This window comes from Sander vitreus, chromosome 7 (genome assembly GCF_031162955.1).
Source record: "Sander vitreus isolate 19-12246 chromosome 7, sanVit1, whole genome shotgun sequence".
Lineage (NCBI taxonomy): Eukaryota > Metazoa > Chordata > Actinopteri > Perciformes > Percidae > Sander > Sander vitreus.
Window position 1 is genome coordinate 10,052,052 of NC_135861.1, and position 15,614 is coordinate 10,067,665.

The 15,614-nt window shown below is 40.0% G+C and overlaps 3 protein-coding genes across 4 annotated transcripts in view; 1 reads left to right on the top strand and 2 right to left on the bottom strand.

Moving 5' to 3' along the window:
* cep104 (centrosomal protein 104) overlaps positions 1-4,014 on the bottom strand; it is a 47,197-nt gene extending 43,183 nt beyond the window's left edge. For both annotated transcript variants that reach the window (XM_078254516.1, XM_078254515.1), the window contains exons 1-4: positions 3,746-4,014; positions 1,935-2,061; positions 1,599-1,772; positions 508-646 (exon numbers count right to left, since the gene is read on the bottom strand). In XM_078254516.1, the coding sequence (XP_078110642.1) occupies positions 508-646; positions 1,599-1,772; positions 1,935-2,047 (426 nt within the window). In that variant the 5' untranslated portion in view covers positions 2,048-2,061; positions 3,746-4,014. The remainder of the gene's footprint in view (positions 1-507; positions 647-1,598; positions 1,773-1,934; positions 2,062-3,745) is intronic.
* Positions 4,015-4,360: 346 nt separating this feature from the next.
* lrrc47 (leucine rich repeat containing 47) lies at positions 4,361-8,657 on the top strand. Its single transcript, XM_078254522.1, has 7 exons — positions 4,361-4,973; positions 5,307-5,765; positions 5,881-5,997; positions 6,193-6,308; positions 7,050-7,152; positions 7,364-7,453; positions 8,172-8,657. Exons 1-7 carry the CDS (start codon positions 4,404-4,406, stop codon positions 8,385-8,387), a joined length of 1,671 nt encoding a protein of 556 aa, XP_078110648.1. The 5' UTR covers positions 4,361-4,403; the 3' UTR covers positions 8,388-8,657.
* A 1,447-nt stretch (positions 8,658-10,104) lies between these two features.
* Positions 10,105-12,644, bottom strand: LOC144520181 (L-rhamnose-binding lectin SML-like). Its single transcript, XM_078253848.1, has 8 exons — positions 12,638-12,644; positions 12,476-12,538; positions 12,012-12,147; positions 11,324-11,433; positions 11,193-11,237; positions 10,849-10,981; positions 10,263-10,372; positions 10,105-10,130 (listed from the first exon to the last, which is right to left on the bottom strand). Exons 1-8 carry the CDS (start codon positions 12,642-12,644, stop codon positions 10,105-10,107), a joined length of 630 nt encoding a protein of 209 aa, XP_078109974.1.
* Positions 12,645-15,614: the final 2,970 nt, after the last annotated feature.

A 15,614-nucleotide genomic window follows, 5' to 3' on the forward strand; every position in this document is an offset into this window, starting at 1 on the left:
AAATTCAATTATGGCATGACTTTTCCTAGTAGCGTAGTAAAATAATAATATTTTTAATTTGATCTCGCTTTGTTTTCTCTTTGGACTTTCAATTTCAATTATGAATAAATATATCCTCCATATAGTGCTGCTACTGGGAGCCTCATGCAGCAGAAAACAAGACAAATAATTTCTGTGTTTCAAACACTGGAAGAAATTCCAGAAAAATAGCCAATGACTTTAAATAATCTGAAAAGACACTGTTTGCAGAAATGGCTGCTTCTATAGCTGCTGTTTTTGGTGAGATACTTTTAAACAAGATGTTGTTGTTATTGTTTATTTTTCATTAATGTAACCTAATTAGTTCTGGAAGGCAACATTGACTAAAAAACTTTTTACAACTCACAAACAAAGTAGAACAATACATAAACCATGTTGCTCACAGTTTGGATCAGTCTTCTGCATCAGACAAAAGTTTTCGGCAGTGAAATAGTGGTGTCGGTGCATCGTTATCGTCTACCAGACTACCTGATTGTGGTGATTATAATGGTTGACATGGCTCCTATGGAAGGTTATTCTCAGGTATGTTCCGATGGCATCTACATGGACTGATTTTAGCTCCCGAGCTTTGAAGCCTGTCTTCTCATTGTCCGACAAAGACACGTACCTGTGGTGAGAATAAAGTGTTGTTTTTCAGTCCAACTCCTATGCTGACATAAGCAAGACTAAAATGCATTGCTACATTTTAATTTTGTGATGATACACTGTACAGATACTTTGTTTGTTTGTACTTCATTTAACCCTGTGGGGTAATTCATACTGTAACTAATGGCTCTTAATTTATACAGCAAAACGCCATAACCTAGACTATGAAATGCCTTTTGGAGATCCAACATGGCTTTGCCATAGAGATTTTCTGCATGAACGTCTTTCCTGGAGTGGTTAGATACACTATCAAAACCAGATCAAAAGGAACTAGGGCTGCACAATATATCGTTTTTTTATCGTCATCGCGATATCAACTGGCGCAATATACATATCGCAAAATGTTGCGACATATAGACAATAGACACTGAGATTTTTTATGTTAGTTGAAAGAAAATATCAGTAGACAACTGCACTTTAAAGTGTAACTGTCATTCTTTTTTAGTGGTGCCTGTTATTGTCAATTCAATGTTCAATTTGTTCAATAAAAGAATGTTAGAAATGATTTCCTTTTATTTATTTTAGATTCAACAAGCAATTTGTTGTATTTTAGAAGAATACTGAAAGCAACAGAAAGGCAGAACTGAGTACATTTTAATATCTGTTAATTTATCGCAAGTAATATCGTTATCGCGATATTCAACAACGTTATCGCGTATCGCATATTTTCCTCATATCGTGCAGCCCTAAAAATGAACTAAGCTGAATGTCTGGAGAGCATCATCACCAGGTGCCTAAGCAAGACCGTCCCCACCAGAAAAAGCCATTTCACTTGAGCACTTAAAAACAACTTTGTGTATGCTGCATCATCCTAATCTCCGAAACGATTTTGCATTAATCTAATGTGCAATTATAGAAAAAATACACTAAAGGGTGGAAGTCAAAACTGAGCATGACCAAGTCTGGAGTCTCACCCGAGTCTGCGAAGCTGCCCAGGGAAACCTGATGTGCTGGTTTCAGGGAGAGTGTCTCCAATGTGGAACTCCACCTTTGCTGGGATCAAGTACTGGTGAGCCAGCAGCTGCAGTTTCCTCACTCTACTTCTCTCCACCAGCTGGAGGGTTATGTGCTGAGGGTAGGAGCAGAGCCTGCAGAATATTTGATTCATACAATGTTGAGTTATATAAGAAGGTGGAACAAAATGATGAAAAACTGCCAAGGTTTGTATTGCTCTTGCAGCTTAGGAAGACATAGAGCTGCCATGCATGAAAGTGACATGTTTTTGAAAGTAAAGTGCTGTGTTAATGTACCTGCTGGATCTCCAGCCATTGACTGTGGGTGCATGGACCATGAGCTCCTTGGCACTGAAGTTGTCCTCATGACTTGAAGAGTTGACCACAATGAATCCTATCTTTCTAGGCATCCCTCCAATGGACACTGATAGAACACAAATAAGGAATGTTATTCTTTTAATATCTAATATTTAATATCTGAAAGAGCAAAGAAATTCAATTAGTGACAATGATGAGTGTGAAGATGCCATTGAGAGTGATTTCACTATCTGCATCTACTATTACACTGGCTGGCATAATGCCTGGAGCTGCTCTACTGATAATGGGTGACAAAATAATTATAAACCTCTGTATAGTATGTCTAGTTTAAACCAAGAAACTACATCTTTTTAAGTCTAAGTTTAACGTCTTTCTTACAGACTGAAATGTGTCCATTGCACCAAGTACAGTTAAGGACTGAAAACTGGCATTATATGTCTGGTGAGATGTTCAGTCCAGTTTACTAATTCTTTGAGCAGATAGTTCCAGATTTAAATGTTTGCCAATTTTAGAAGATCCAGGACTTAGCCAAAAAATTTTAACATCGACAACTTCTCAGTCCCTCCCCCCTTTCTGCTAAAGCCCAAAACGGTCTCCTAAGCCCCTCCCCCCACAAGGGAGAATGAATGCGTGTGCATGAGCAGTGATTGACATGCAGTTAGACACCCCCCCCCCTGGCCCTGATTGGTGCATCTGAACAGGGAGTTCTGGATTTTTGCAAATCGCACTACAGGCTGTAGGTGGTGTCAGAAGAGCCAAACTTTTTTTTTTTTCAATTACCTGCTTCATGTAGTTCTACTGGAACATAGGGTCAGTTTCAGCAAATAAGACAGAAAGTTAGTTTTATAAGTCTTACCTACTGCACCTTCAACATAGTGTTCTTGTATGGGTGCTTGAGTTCAACATTTGAGAACTTTGGCTTCTTTTTCTGAATGAAAACATTGTTTTGTAGAAACAAATGTGTATATTTCTCAAGGTAAAATAATGAAAAAAGTATAGTTTAGGTATCAGTAACCAAACTCAGGTATTGTATCAGCACTCCTACTGACAAATGTACCCAACCACGTGTATAATAATAATCTCAAGGACTGTCACAGAACCTAGTCCATCTAACGTTAAAGCACTTACAACAAGAGGCAATATTACCAATACACCAAAACTGTGTAATACCACTAGCCTTGAGCAAATGAAATGGTGCTCAGCAATTACACATCAATGACTACTTTTAATAAAGAATAGAATAAAAATATATTTATTTCATTCCATAACTTACAGAACAATAACAGAATACCACCTTTGGTACCGGTAGCAATGTTAACTTGTACTTTATTCATCAAGTATGTGTATGTCAGTAGTATGTCAGTAGGAGCTGTAAGTAACGTTATGTCAAATGCAAGAGGCTTAAAGATTTGTTGAAGGGTTTTTGTTGTGTCACAGTAGACAGAAAATATTAAACCGCCAGTTTACTGCATGAAGTGTAGCGTATATAGTTCTCTTCAGATAAATAAAAAAAAAATGGCATACACAACTCTCTTGGGTAGGAGGAGAACAGCGAAGCCCTTTTTACTGACTTGAACGTGTTGGGCGGGGGCATTAACGCTAGCTAACAGTTAACTACTCAATCAGCTAGCTAACGTTAGTCGTCTTACAGCAACATTAGCTGGTATTTTGACCGGCTAAAATAAAAATAAAAATGTCCTGACATCTGCCGTTCGTTATTTTCTACCTTTTGTAGGTATACCTTTTAGAGTAAATAACATTTTCTTGTAGGTATTTCAAAGATATCTTACCACAAACATCACAGTAATATGGACAGTTCGTAGTCCCATCTCATCTCCATAACCACCGCTGACAACAACCAGCGCGGACATGCGCAATAGTATGACTGTCGTCAGTCGCAATGGATAGTGGTAAATGTAGTTTTACACCCGTACAAGTAGCTTTTTAAAATCAGCCGTTATTTGTATATTTAACTGTTCCGGGACCCACCTCTGATTGTATTATGTTTCTGCCTACATCTTCGCTACTATTATATTGATAAACATATTCAAAAATACATTTTATAATGCGTTTTCACAACTTCTTCCTGGCCCACGGGTGGAGCAGAACATCGTGCCTGTTACTACAGGAAGTCAAACATTTGTCTCCAAAATAAAGCGGTAACTTGGTAAACTCAGTGAATCTGCAGGGGCGAGCAAATATAAATATTCCACAAAAAGGCTCAGAATTATTTAAATAATTGAAGTTGTTTAAAAGTAGATAGTTCTCATCCTTCCGAGTTTCGTTCCGATTAGAATTCGGTTGGTATTGGTATATTGAGGCAAACGTACATTCATCATCCACAAACCTGTATATCGACAACATAGTACTTTATTTTGAAATATCTAAACGGATGTTATGTATTTTAGTGTCTCGGTTATCTTGACAACTGGTCGGTCGTTAAGCAGCATGGATGACATGGAGAAATGGCCAGAAATAGAGAAAGCAGCGACAGAGAAGAGACGTGAACTGGTTTTCCAGGGTCCAACTTTTGACAAGAGGATTTCCTCTAACGGGGGACTCGCCTCTGCTATCTATTCCCTCACACTGCTGAATTATCTGGAAGTTAGCCAGTGCCCGAGTTTGACAGAAATCCACGAGGACATCCAACATCTGACAAACCTTCAAAGCCTTATCTTGTGCAGGAACAAGCTCGTCTCCATCCCGAATGTCGTCGGTAAACTTAAGTCCCTGAAGGTCCTGGACCTTTCAGTCAACAACCTCAGCGTTTTACCAGAGGGAATCACTCAGTTAAAGGAGCTAAACACACTCAATGTGAGCTGTAACAGCCTAAAGGTCCTGCCAGAGGGACTGATCCAGTGCACTAAGCTCTCCACCATCAACATCTCTAAGAATCGCATCACCGCATTCCCTGCTGATTTCTACTCCGAGAGACTAGATCTCCTCAGCACACTCGTCGCCTCTGACAACTCCATTGAACAGCTGAGTGGAGATGTTCACAAGCTAGCTGCTCTGAAGGTGGGCCGCACTTCAATCCCAGATCCTTTGTACAAGCACTGGCTCCTATATACTTATCAAGTGCTACTGGGTGGATCAAATGTACTCCGAATTTAAAAGAAGCTGTTACTATGTATGGTGTATATCTGAAATTCTAGCTAACGAGGTTTCACATTTGCTAATATGCAATGTAGCACGAAAATGTCAGATATTTAAACAGAGTTTGGTGGGCAACGTCAACACAAGAGAGACTGGCAATTATGTACCTGTAAATGAAGTATAGTGTGTGTGTGTGTGTGTGTGTGTGTGTGTGTGTTTTCTTTACCTAACACTAAAAACGTCTGTGTTCCCCAGGTGCTGGACCTCTCTAACAACAAGCTGACTGAGATCCCCTCTGACCTGAGTGACTGCTCCAAGCTGAAGGAGATTCACTTCAAAGGCAACAAGTTGAACGACAAACGTCTGGAAAAGATGGTCAACGGCTGCCAGACCAAGTCTATCCTCGACTACCTCAGAGGAAAAGGAAAAGCAAGACAGGGAGAGGACGGAGGTGACGCGGACGGGGGTCGCAAGGCAGACAAGGGTAAAAGGCAGCAGAGGAAAAAGAAGGAGAAGGTGGCAGACGGACAGGACGAGGCGGAGGAACTGAACAAGATGGTGGTGAGGGTTCTCCATGTCTCAGACACTCCTACAGCTCTCACCGTCACAGTGAGTGCTGAGGTGAAAGATGTTCGACCATACCTGGTGTGCTGCGTGGTCAGAGGCATGAACCTGAAGTCTGGAAACGCACTCAAACGGTTCCTGGTGGCTCAGGTAAGGTCCCCTCCCAAGGTGGTATACATTGTAGGCCTACCAGTTTAGTGGTGCATGACTAGTAAAATAAGTGTGCAGTGTTGTAACAAAAAATACTCACCTGTGGTTTTTCTAGACAAAGCTTCATGACGACTTGTGTGGTAAAAGGACCATCGCAACCATTGCAACTCATGATGTGCAGCTTCTCAAAGCTCCCCTGATGTATGATGTCAAACCACCTACCCAGCTGAAGGTATGTCAATTCTAATGCCAGCCGGACACCAAAAATATGTCATATGCAGTAAACCCATCGGATAGTTAAATTAATCAGAGTTGTATTGGCATTCAGGTAAGTCTTGTGTGAGTTCTTGTCATTTTCAGTTCAGCTGTTACTTGATCTATTGTATTTGTCACCATGAAGCTCTTATGAGAACACGTGTTTTTTTAGGTTGTGTCGCTGGGCCGGAAGGAGATGACGGCCGTCGAGCTGATAAGACACCTTCAGCTGGAGGCGGAGGAGCTGAGGAAGCAGAAGAAGAGGCAGAATGTCACTGGCCTCCACAAGTCAGTGCAACTTAGATCCTCATTAGATAACTGCAGGCTGGAGTCCAGGGAGGAAAGTTTAGGTTAAAACCTTTGTGTTTGAGACACAAACTGATTTTCAAAATTAAAGACAACTTGTATACCAAAACACTTTCTATTAAAGTGTTGAACAAGACATCTGTATAACTTGGGATGCTGTTTTTACACTCTATGGTTTAAACACACGAGGGCAGTGTAAGTATGTTGGTTGGACCACAGCTTTAGACTGATTTTGTTTCAACCAATGCCTTGTTAACACATTATAAGGCATCACGTACTTATTAAGCCCACACTTCTGCAGGTAGTTGTAATCGGTACGTGTTAAAAAGAAAATGCAGAAAAATTAGGATTGATCTTGGTTATGATAGACATGTCTGACTTATAACATCATCTAAACCACTGTTGTTTTTTTTATATCTGTGGTCAATGCATTAACAGTGTGCTTTAAGTAAAGTCCTACATGACAAGTGCTACTGGTTGGATCAAATGTCAGTTTAATATAGACCAGTCATGAAGATCAAGCAACTATTTGACAAGCTCAGTGACACACACACACACACACACGCCCCAAATGAAACCTGCAAATCAAAGAATCTTCACTGCTGACAGCCCCGACAGAGTTGAATTTTTTTTAGTTTATCATCGAAAGAATATCACCTGCTGTGTATTTATTACATTTGCTTAAGACCTTTTATAATGTCTTTAAACTTTGTTTTTTTACAGATACCTGCAGCTTCTGCAGGGAAAAGAAATGTATCCCTGCCTAATGGATGCAGAGGGACATGTGATCTCATTCCCACCTATTACCAACAGTGAGAAAACCAAGGTGTGTGCGTCTGTTTTCTTCCTGGTTATCATAATTTTATCCTCCGATAAGAGAGCATTTCATATGAATACTGTCATACTGTGGAAATAATGTCCACAGAGAACACTGAACCCAGTAACACATCTGACACGCCACATTGTCCCACAGTTTGTCTCCGTCTTCTCACTGTATAATAGAAATGATAACATGATCAGCTGATTGTACTTTACAGATCAAGAAGTCTACCAAAGAGTTGTTCTTGGAGGTGACGAGCGCAGCCAGCCTGCAGACCTGTAAAGATGTTATGGACGCTCTGATTGTAGTAAGATTCACTTTTCCTCTCTCTGTCAAGAACGAATGAGTCAAGTTTAATAAAACTTTTGATCTGATTTTCATAATTCTATAACATCGTTATCTTTCTCTAAATGAGTCTGGGTCCGAGCCTGGACCTTTGTCATCACTATTTATGTGGAAACTAAAAGACAGCACCATGAGTTAGATGCTCTGCCACTTGTAGATAATATGGATTAATCAATAGTTTTAAGGTAACTTTATGTATGATTTCTGGCTCTAGAGGAAAACTCCTGGAAAGTTCAGTGCTCGGAAAATTTCACATTAATATTGCCTGTGGACAAGTAGCAGTTTAGGCCTGATGGAGGCTCTAGAAGAAACTTCACTTTTAGGTCGCGACGAACCTTCATATTCATCCTAAACTTGATCATGAAGTTCCAAAGTTATCGTCATGAAACTGCGCCATCTGGACAAAGGTTTTGACCATATGTACTGACATTGTTTGGGCCCTTTTTTTAACTATACTAACTGCTATAACGATTAGCATGTCGTCGATTCTGCATAGAATTAGTATATAGTATGGATTATGGATTTAGGACACATCTTGTATCTTTACATTCACTACCTCTCTCCCACGCCCTGCTTTGGGTTTATTTTATTTATCTAAGCCTCAGAACAATCTCTCAAGTCCATCTCATAAATGCAACAACAAAGCACCCATTTGAAGTGGATTTCTTGTTTCACCACAGAAAATGGCAGAGTTGAACAAGTTCACAGCGGAGAATCGGGAGGAGGCGGGATCAGACGGGGAAGGCCCACAAGAGCCGGCAGCCAGCAGTGAGACCTCCAGCCAACTGATCGTTCAGCAGGTCCGCACAGTGGACCAGGACGGCAACCTGAAGGTCGTCTACCCGTCAAAGACCGACCTCTCCAATGACATCAGCAACTTGACCGTTATTTGGTAGTCCTTGCTGTGGACATCCTGAGGTTTACACTCATTCACACGCTCCATGAAGTCATTGTAACAGATTAACACTGTGGGACATTAAGGTTTGACAACATGCAACAAAAACGATATCCTTTTACTTCAGGGAGCACAGGAAATGTGATCCTATAGAATTTCATGTGATTGAAGTGTTGCCTGTTGACAAATGTAACATGATTGATGTACAGCTTTTTGAACCACATGTAATGTTAATAAATCCTTTTGATGCTTTCTGAAAGCACGATCAGCATGACTGTCCAAATATCCTTATTTTAGTGTTTACAAACTAGACAAGTATCCTTCAGGTAACATTGTTAAACTTACATATACTAACTTAGACCTGAAGATTTGCGTTAACTTAAATATAGAATTTAAGCAGCAAATAGTGAGTTACTTCAAATGTAAATCCTGTTTTCATACATTTTACCACATGCCAGTGTTTCTTTAGCTCGAGTGTCTGTAGGTTTGGGTGCAGCCATTGTAGCTACAGCTGCTAATATTATGGAGAATTCCAGCCAATTTTGGGTTAATCTTGAGCGCTATTAATGAGTGTACTTTCGTTTGAGGGAAAACAAAAAAACCTGACCCAAAGGAGTGCGGTCAACGCGGAGCCACAGGCCTGTTTTTGAGGGGAGGGGGATAAACTTCAAGTTTTCGTCACGAAGGCATGACCTGTCCTCTGGAGGACAGCCAGACCACCGCCGCTCCATGGATTGTTGTCGGGATGATAATCACCGAAGCCTGGCTGAACACTCACCGGACGGCAGCTAGCAGCAGGATTGAGACAGGGACCAGGTGAATTTAGACAGTGTCAGAGTTGAAAACGCATCTTGTCACGTAAGGGCCCTGTTCACGTTGCAGACATTTTAAAAATTGCATTTTGGGTCTGTTAAGAGGCACAAAAGGCACTCTAAAACTTGCCCTGACAACTGCAGTTTTAGCTCAGTGGAAGCTTGTACACGTAGCTGCAGCTACTCCGTGTAGACAGCACCGATTTGGGTCGGGTTTTTTCAAACGAAAATACACGCATATTTATAGCGATCAAGATGAACAAAAATTGGCCGGAATTCTCCTTTAACCTAGTCCATATTGATGGCGTTTCACTTCCGGGATTGTTAGTGGTGCTGGAAATTCTGCCGGGTGTCCCTCATTTTGGCCAGATGTCAGATTTATGAGGACTGTGGTTAACTGCTCCTCAGATCTCTGCAGGGTAAATCCAGACCGCTAGCTTGACCAGTTTTCAGTTGCACGACTAAAACCTTTCAATGTACACGTTCCACAAAAACGTTCCTTCCCGAGGCCATTTTGCAGAGGTACCGTCCGCCATGAAGATTGGTTTAAAGAAATGCCAATAAACCAGAGCATGTTTTTCTCCTATCCCAGAATGTTGTGTGGACTCGCCAGACGCTCCTCCGCAGAGCTGTGTAGATAGGTCTGGCAATAAGACTGTTACCTAACCAAACGATGTTCAAACAAACTGCATTCTGTGCAGAAAGGGATTTTTTCGCTCTCAAAAGGTCAGCTTCTTGACAACCTTTATGGGTCAAACTATTCCATATTGTTTGTAGTACAGTTGTATCTGGGATTCTGCAGTTATGTTTTACATTTCTCTAGCCAATGAACAAACTGAGAAATGCATTTAATTGAATGTATGTTTATTGTCATGACTGAAACTTCAGTATGCCTACATAGATACTCTATGGAAGCGGAGTGGTCGCAGGATCTGCAAAAGAACAGGAAATATTAAAATGTAGACAATTAAGCAACTGATAAGCCATTGCTTTACCTTTTATCGTCACTTTGAGTGCTTTTTTGGGTTGTTCGAGAGTGAACAGCTGAATTTTAAGATACTTACGGTCACAGTTACAAGCGTAAACCACCTTCAGGTACTTGTAGGTGCCGATGCAGGGGTTTCCAAACACAGAGTTGCTCGCTGCAATGGTACAGCTGTTTTTCCCATCACAGCTGTGGATGCAAAGTGACATGAGTGAAAACAGGCTTTGAACACAATGGAGCATATGAAATCTGAGCCACGTTATTAAAAAGGTGATTCTTTGTTATGAAATCTCAGCCCGTCTATCAGACCAGGAAAAAAAAAAAAAACCCCACCCATATATGCATTACTACTGTCATAGAGGTCATCATTTTTGCAGATTGCAGTTCCTTCTTGCTGCAGTACACAAGACACTGAACTTCTACACTACTTCAGTCTGCATGCCCCATACTTGCAAACACCAGATGTATTTTTGCAGGCCTTTAATGATTTGTGCATGTGAAATGCCTCCTTTCTTTGAGCCCGTCTGCCGGGTTTTTCTTTTTACTTTCTGACTGAGGGAACTTTGCAAGAAATCCAAATCATTTGGACTTATCCATCTGTGCAAATCGGAAATAGTTTCTTGAAGTCTTGATCTTTCTCTACATTGAAGGTTGTGCAGCTGTACCTGTCAGCAACTTTGCCTGTGGGGCTTGAGCAGGAGATATTTTGAATTTGAGTGAGAGGCCGTTGGTAAATGCAGGTGGTCTGGTCTCTACGTCCATAGTCGGCACCATACACAGCTATAACCTGTCCTTCATCTGTCAAGGAAAAAAACAAGCAGTCCACTTGGCAAGGTGGAGAAGACAATGTAGTGAAGATTTAGTTTTTATATATATATATATATATATATATATATATATATATATATATATATATATATATATATATATATATATATATATATATATATATATATATATATATATATATATATATATATATATAACCATAAATGAAAAGAAATATTACCACACTGGAGTTGTGCCAAAGAGCCCTCACAGGCATCAAGGTGAACTGTCAAAGTACCATGAAGGAATCACATTACTCTATGAAACCTGCAGCTTCTTTTCTTCATGCAGACATGTGACAATGTGACTCACTTGCTGGGAGGCAGGTGTAGGTGGTGTCCAGGTATTTGTAGGTGCGCTTGCAGGGATCAGAGGTATAAAAAACATTGATGTTTAGTTCACACTCCCTCTTGCCATCACACCTGTAGGAAACACATAAGCATGTTTTAGCACAAACAAAGGCTCACTTAAACCAAAATGGTGTCACTACTGTAGCAACTACTATTTCAGTGCAATATGTATTGTGAGACATGTACTGTGTGAGGTACCACTCGTTTTAATATGCAGTATCACATCATTGTTCATTCACCTGCACTATGTAGTGTTTGATGAAAATAGTTTGACCTTTAGAAATACTGTGTCCCTGGAGACATATTCTCCATGTTTGATTCTATGTTACCCTCTTTATGAAAAATAAAAACAGAATGACAGCAGATTAGTTGATATGAAGATCATGACGTAATGTCTTCATTTCTTCTACCCGTTTGCAAATGAGCTCTTCACTTCATCTCTGCTGCATACAAAAGTATTACGACGTGACAAATTGGAGATCTGCTGCAGTTGGTGAGGTGCAAGCTTTCCTGTTATAGGCTAGCTCATCAAAAGTACTACATTTGAATGATGCATTCATTTTTGAAAGCTCAGTGGCATTGAATAATGGCCCTAATAACTCACATTTAGAATACATGCAAATAAGTATTCTGTGATTGTACATGTGTACCTTTTCTTGACGACGTCCACTGTGCCCGCTTGAGAGCAGTGTGTATTGGCGAGCTGTCCCCGAGGTCTTCCCTCACTGCAGGTCACAGCGTCTGCACGTCCATACAGTGCTGTCTGCACACTGATCACTCCGTCATCTGTTACACAGCAAGGGAAAAATTAACAAGATGGCTCAATTATATGGCAATAATATTTTTGTCTGTCTTAGTGACTGAGCCTAAAATTTCTACAGGCTCAGCTGATACGGTTCTCTCTCCTCTTCAGAGGATGATAGAATTAGTTTGCGGCTGTTGAGAGATAGGAGGAGGAGGAGGAGGGGGGTGTCTCTCAGCCACAGTACATTTTCTGGTTACTAAAGCCCAAAAGGTTTATTGCCTCAATACTGGTTGAGTCAGTTTGTCAAGGCCTTCAAACCGCAAGTACCACTCACAGTGGACACAAAGACTTAAGAGAGTTCAGTCATACCACATCTCAGGCGCTGGACATTCCCGTCGCTGCCACAGGTGACAGCTCTCTCTAGGGAGACTACTAAAATAACATGAAAGAGGTTAAAGTGTGTTCAAGCCACATACTGTATGCAGAAAATAAACGCAAGCATCAGCATCATCATTTACTCAGATACTTTACCTGTCATGAGCGAACATGTTGCTGCCAGCACTGGAAAAGAAACATCAATGTCAAACTGTGCCAGCCAAACATAAGCAAAAGTTAATTTTTTTATTTATTGTGCATTATCCTAAACCCCTGTCCCATGCTAGATGGTTGGATTAAAAAAAAAAAAAAGAAAGAAATTTACCCTTAGGGGGAAAAGGCTGAGTTCAGTAAACCTGTCTCTTACCTGACTTACATTTGTTACAAATAACTGTAGTCGATGAGAAAAATTTTCACAAATAACCTACCATATTGCGCCAAATACAGAAGTTGTGCGTGAATCGGCCTCTGTTTTGGGAACGTAGCCCATTGGTATTATGGCAAATGGGCAATGATGTACTGTCTTACCCTGACACTCTACCCAGCACCCTGAAACTCCAATCACATAACCTATAAGCTTTAGCTTTTTCAGCAATCAAACTTAATTCCTAATTTTACATGAACCCACATAATTAGTGTTGCAGTTGTCACTTGCAGCCTAAACATTCTTCTTAAACAATTGGAATATTTGCTTACGCAGTTGTTGATGAAGTGGCAAACCTCTCCCCATCCTTGCTTGTGAATGAATGAGCCTTTTTGGGGATGCTCCTTTTATACCCAATCATGACACTCACCTGTTTCCAATGAACCTGTTCACCTGTGGAACGTTCCAAACAGGTGCTTTTTGAGCATTCCTCAACTTTCCCAGTCTTTTGTTGCCCCTGTCACAGCTTTTTGGAAAGTGTTGCAGGCATCAAATTAAAAATGAGTGAATATTTGAAAAAATATTTGAACATTGCATATCTTGTCTTTGTAGTGTATTCGATTGAATATAGGTTGAAAAGGATTTGCAAATCATTGTATTCTGTTTAAGTTTTACACAACGTCCCAACTTCATTGGAACTGGGGAGCTGAGGAAGCAGAAGAAGAGACAGAATATCACTGGCCTCCACAAGTCAGTGCAACTTATGACTCTCTGTTCTCTGTTGAGGAAAGGGTTTTGAAAGATCCTCATTAGATAACTGCAGGCTGGAGTCCAGGGAGGAAAGTTTTGGATAAAACCTTTGTGTTTGAGACACAAACTGATTTTTAAAATAAAAGACAACTTGTATAACAAAACACTTTTCTATTAAAGTGTTGTACAAGACATCTGTGTAACTTGGTATGCTATTTTTACAGTATGATCTGAACACATGAGGGCAGTGTAAGAATATTGGTTGCACCACAGCTTTAGTCTGATTTGTTTCAACCAATGTCTTGTTAACACATAAGGCATAGCATACTTCAATTGGTAGGCCTATGTAATGAAAGGAAAATGCAAAAAAAAAAAGGATTTAAAGAGATTATTGATCTGTTGATCTTGATTATGATACATGACTGACTTATAAATTCCTAAATTACTTTCTGCAAGTTTAATATAGACCACTCAGGAAGATCAAGCAACAACTTGACAAGATCAGTGTCACACACCAAATCTTCTTCACTGTGCGTGACAGCTGACAGCCCCGACAGAGTTGAATCTTATTTTTCCAACTTATCGAAAGAATATCACCGATTTCACAGATACCTGCAGCTTCTGCAGGGAAATGTATCCCTGCCTAGTGGATGCAGAGGGACATGTGATCTCATTCCCACCAACAGTGAGAAAACCAAGGTGTGTATATCTGTTTTCTTCCTGGTTATTATAATTGTATCCTCCCATAAGAGAGAAATTCATATTTAATACTGGCATACGGTGGAAATGATGTCAACAAAGAAAGCTGAACCCAATAACACATCTGACATGCCACATTGTCCCTCAGTTTGTCGGTCTTCTCGTGATACATATAAATGATCAACTGATTGTACTTAACAGACCAAGAAGTCTACCAAAGAGTTGTTCTTGGAGGTGACGAGTGTCATTTCAGCTATCCATGTCATTCTTACTAGCACAAATGACGTCACGTTTCCCATTCATGTGTATGGGGCTTTCAATTCCAAACCCACGTCATTCTTCCTATCCAGAATGAACATTCCAGATATCTGCAAAAGAATTACTACTAGGAAGGACTCCCATTTCAGATATCTACAATCGTTACTAGTCAAAACTCTAATTTCAGATATCCAAAATGAAACAAACATTCCAGATATCTATATTGTAATTTTGACTATCAAAATACATTCTGACTAGTAAAAATGTCATTACAGATACAAACTACAATTTTACTAGGAAAATACAATTGTGGATATCTATAATAGTAATGCATCCCATTCAGAATGTAATTTTATGTGAAATATTAACGGCCGTTAAGGAAAAAGAATGAATGCCAAAATAGCTCACTCTAGTTCTGACCAGTGACAATTGTATTGTTGATATCTTAAAAAAAAAAAAAAGTTCTGCTTGGTAATAATTCTATTGCATATATCTGGAATGTTCTGGATAGGAAGAATGACGTGGATACAGTCAGGTCCATAAATATTGGGACATTGACACAATTCTAATCTTTTTGGCTCTATACACCACCACAATGGAGTTGAAATGAAACGAACAAGATGTGCTTTAACTGCAGACTTTCAGCTTTAATTTGAGGGTATTTACATCCAAATCAGGTGAACGGTGTAGGAATTACAACAGTTTGTATATGTGCCTCCCACTTTTTAAGGGACCAAAAGTAATGGGACAATTGGTTGCTCAGCTGTTCCATGGCCAGGTGTGTGTTATTCCCTCATTATCCCATTTACAAGGAGCAGATAAAAGGTCCAGAGTTCATTTCAAGTGTGCTATTTACATTTGGAATCTGTTGCTGTCAACTCTCAATATGAGATCCAAAGAGCTGTCACTATCAGTAAAGCAAGCCATCATTAGGCTGAAAAAATCTAAACAAACCCATCAGAGAGATAGCAAAAACATTAGGTGTGGCCAAATCAACTGTTTGGAACATTCTTAAAAAAGAAAAGAACGCACCGGTGAGCTCAGCAACACCAAAAGACCCGG

Bases quoted from the DNA above. Each gene is read 5' to 3' on its own strand.
- lrrc47 (XM_078254522.1), top strand. From the start codon at position 4,404: ATGGATGACATGGAGAAATGGCCAGAAATAGAGAAAGCAGCGACAGAG. The intron at 4,974-5,306 runs GTGGGCCGCACT...TGTGTTCCCCAG, and splicing joins ACAAGCTAGCTGCTCTGAAG to GTGCTGGACCTCTCTAACAA. The intron at 7,153-7,363 runs GTGTGTGCGTCT...TGTACTTTACAG, and splicing joins CCAACAGTGAGAAAACCAAG to ATCAAGAAGTCTACCAAAGA.
- LOC144520181 (XM_078253848.1), bottom strand. The intron at 11,434-12,011 runs GTACACATGTAC...TGTTTCCTACAG, and splicing joins GTGGACGTCGTCAAGAAAAG to GTGTGATGGCAAGAGGGAGT. The intron at 11,238-11,323 runs GTGAGTCACATT...GTACTTTGACAG, and splicing joins CTACACCTGCCTCCCAGCAA to TTCACCTTGATGCCTGTGAG.